This window comes from Priapulus caudatus, unplaced genomic scaffold (genome assembly GCF_000485595.1).
Source record: "Priapulus caudatus unplaced genomic scaffold, Priapulus_caudatus-5.0.1 Scaffold518, whole genome shotgun sequence".
Lineage (NCBI taxonomy): Eukaryota > Metazoa > Priapulida > Priapulimorpha > Priapulimorphida > Priapulidae > Priapulus > Priapulus caudatus.
In genome coordinates, this window is record NW_014577579.1 from 78,011 (window position 1) to 79,508 (window position 1,498).

Genomic DNA, 1,498 nt, shown 5'->3' on the forward strand with positions numbered 1-1,498 from the left:
TATATATATTATACATATCGAGAGAGAGGGGGAGAGAGACAGACAGACAGAGAGGGAGAGAGTGCTTTCTCAATCGCATAACGTTTCCCGCCCAACGACTCGACATAAAAAATGACGTTACGAAATGATGGTATGAATTTACGTGTACGCAATGCAAAAACCGTACGCACACCGCCAGCAAGCATACACAAACAAGCGCATATTATGTATATACAAAAGCTCTTGTTGCTTAGGTGAAAGGAGAAGCTGAGGCCTTTGCAATAGAAGCCAAGGCGAAGGCGGAGGCAGAACAGATGGCGAAGAAAGCCGATGCGTGGCTGGAGTACAAAGAAGCTGCCATGGTGGACATGGTGCTTGACATACTACCCGAGGTATATACACTGATATATATATATATATATATATATACATATATATATACTAGAACGGGATTGTAACGTCTACAATCACATAGCCTGTAAGTGATCGCTTTGGTCACGGAGAATTATTATAAGATTAGATTAGAAGTATAAAGATTAGAGTATTAAGTATAAAGATTAGAAAGAAAACTGCAGCCCCCATAGAGAATTAGTATTCACAAGAATCCACGACACTACGTGTGTACGGGGACGAATATACTGAATTCTTATAGACATTATATCAGGAGTATATAATAGAAGATTCTATTATTCTTCTATTATTCTTCTATTATTTTTCTATTTATTTTTCTATTATTTATTATTTCTATTATTCTTATTATTCTTATTATTCTTCTATTATTCTATTATTCTTCTATTGTTCTTCTATTATATACTCCTGATTATATCGATAGATCGTGAAGTATCTGTCTATTTGCGAGAGGCCTGTCGTTAGTATTATAAAATAACATAACTATAATTATAATATATAGCTATAATAATATAACTATATTATATTTAACTATAGTATTATAACTATGACACCATAATCAGTTACTGCAATAATATAATGCGGTGGGAACCGTCGCAAATGTTTCGCCGTTGTCACACGTATGTTTCCGTAATCACGCATAAACTCCCTCTATACGCAGATCATAGCCAATGTTACGAAGCCGCTGAAAAAGACCAATCGTATAGTGATGGTGTCCAGTGGTAACAGTGATGTCGGAGCGTCTAAGCTTACAGGAGAAGTCATCAATATCGTTAACCAGCTCCCTACCATCGCGAAGAGCATGACTGGACTCGACGTTAGCTCGGTATACAACTATATATCCTCCTCCTTCCGCCTGTTCTCCCCTCCTCCTTCCGCCTCTGTTCTCCCCTCCTCCTTCCGCCTGTTCTCCCCTCCTCCTTCCGCCTGTTCTCCCCTCCTCCTTCTGCCACTGTTCTCCCCTCCTCCTTCCGCCTGTTCTCCCCTCCTCCTTCCGCCTGTTCTCCCCTCCTCCTTCCGCCTGTTCTCCCCTCCTCCTTCCGCCTGTTCTCCCCTCCTCCTTCCGCCTGTTCTCCTCTCCTCCTTCCTCCTGTTCTCCCCTCCTCCTGCC

The 1,498-nt window shown here is 41.3% G+C and overlaps 1 protein-coding gene across 1 annotated transcript in view; it reads left to right on the plus strand.

Moving 5' to 3' along the window:
- The window catches only part of LOC106811232 (flotillin-1-like), a 5,637-nt gene that overhangs the window by 2,547 nt on the left and 1,592 nt on the right, over positions 1 to 1,498 (plus strand). Inside the window, exons 6-7 of the mRNA XM_014814786.1 lie at positions 234 to 371; positions 1,049 to 1,213. Of these exons, the coding sequence (XP_014670272.1) occupies positions 234 to 371; positions 1,049 to 1,213 (303 nt within the window). The remainder of the gene's footprint in view (positions 1 to 233; positions 372 to 1,048; positions 1,214 to 1,498) is intronic.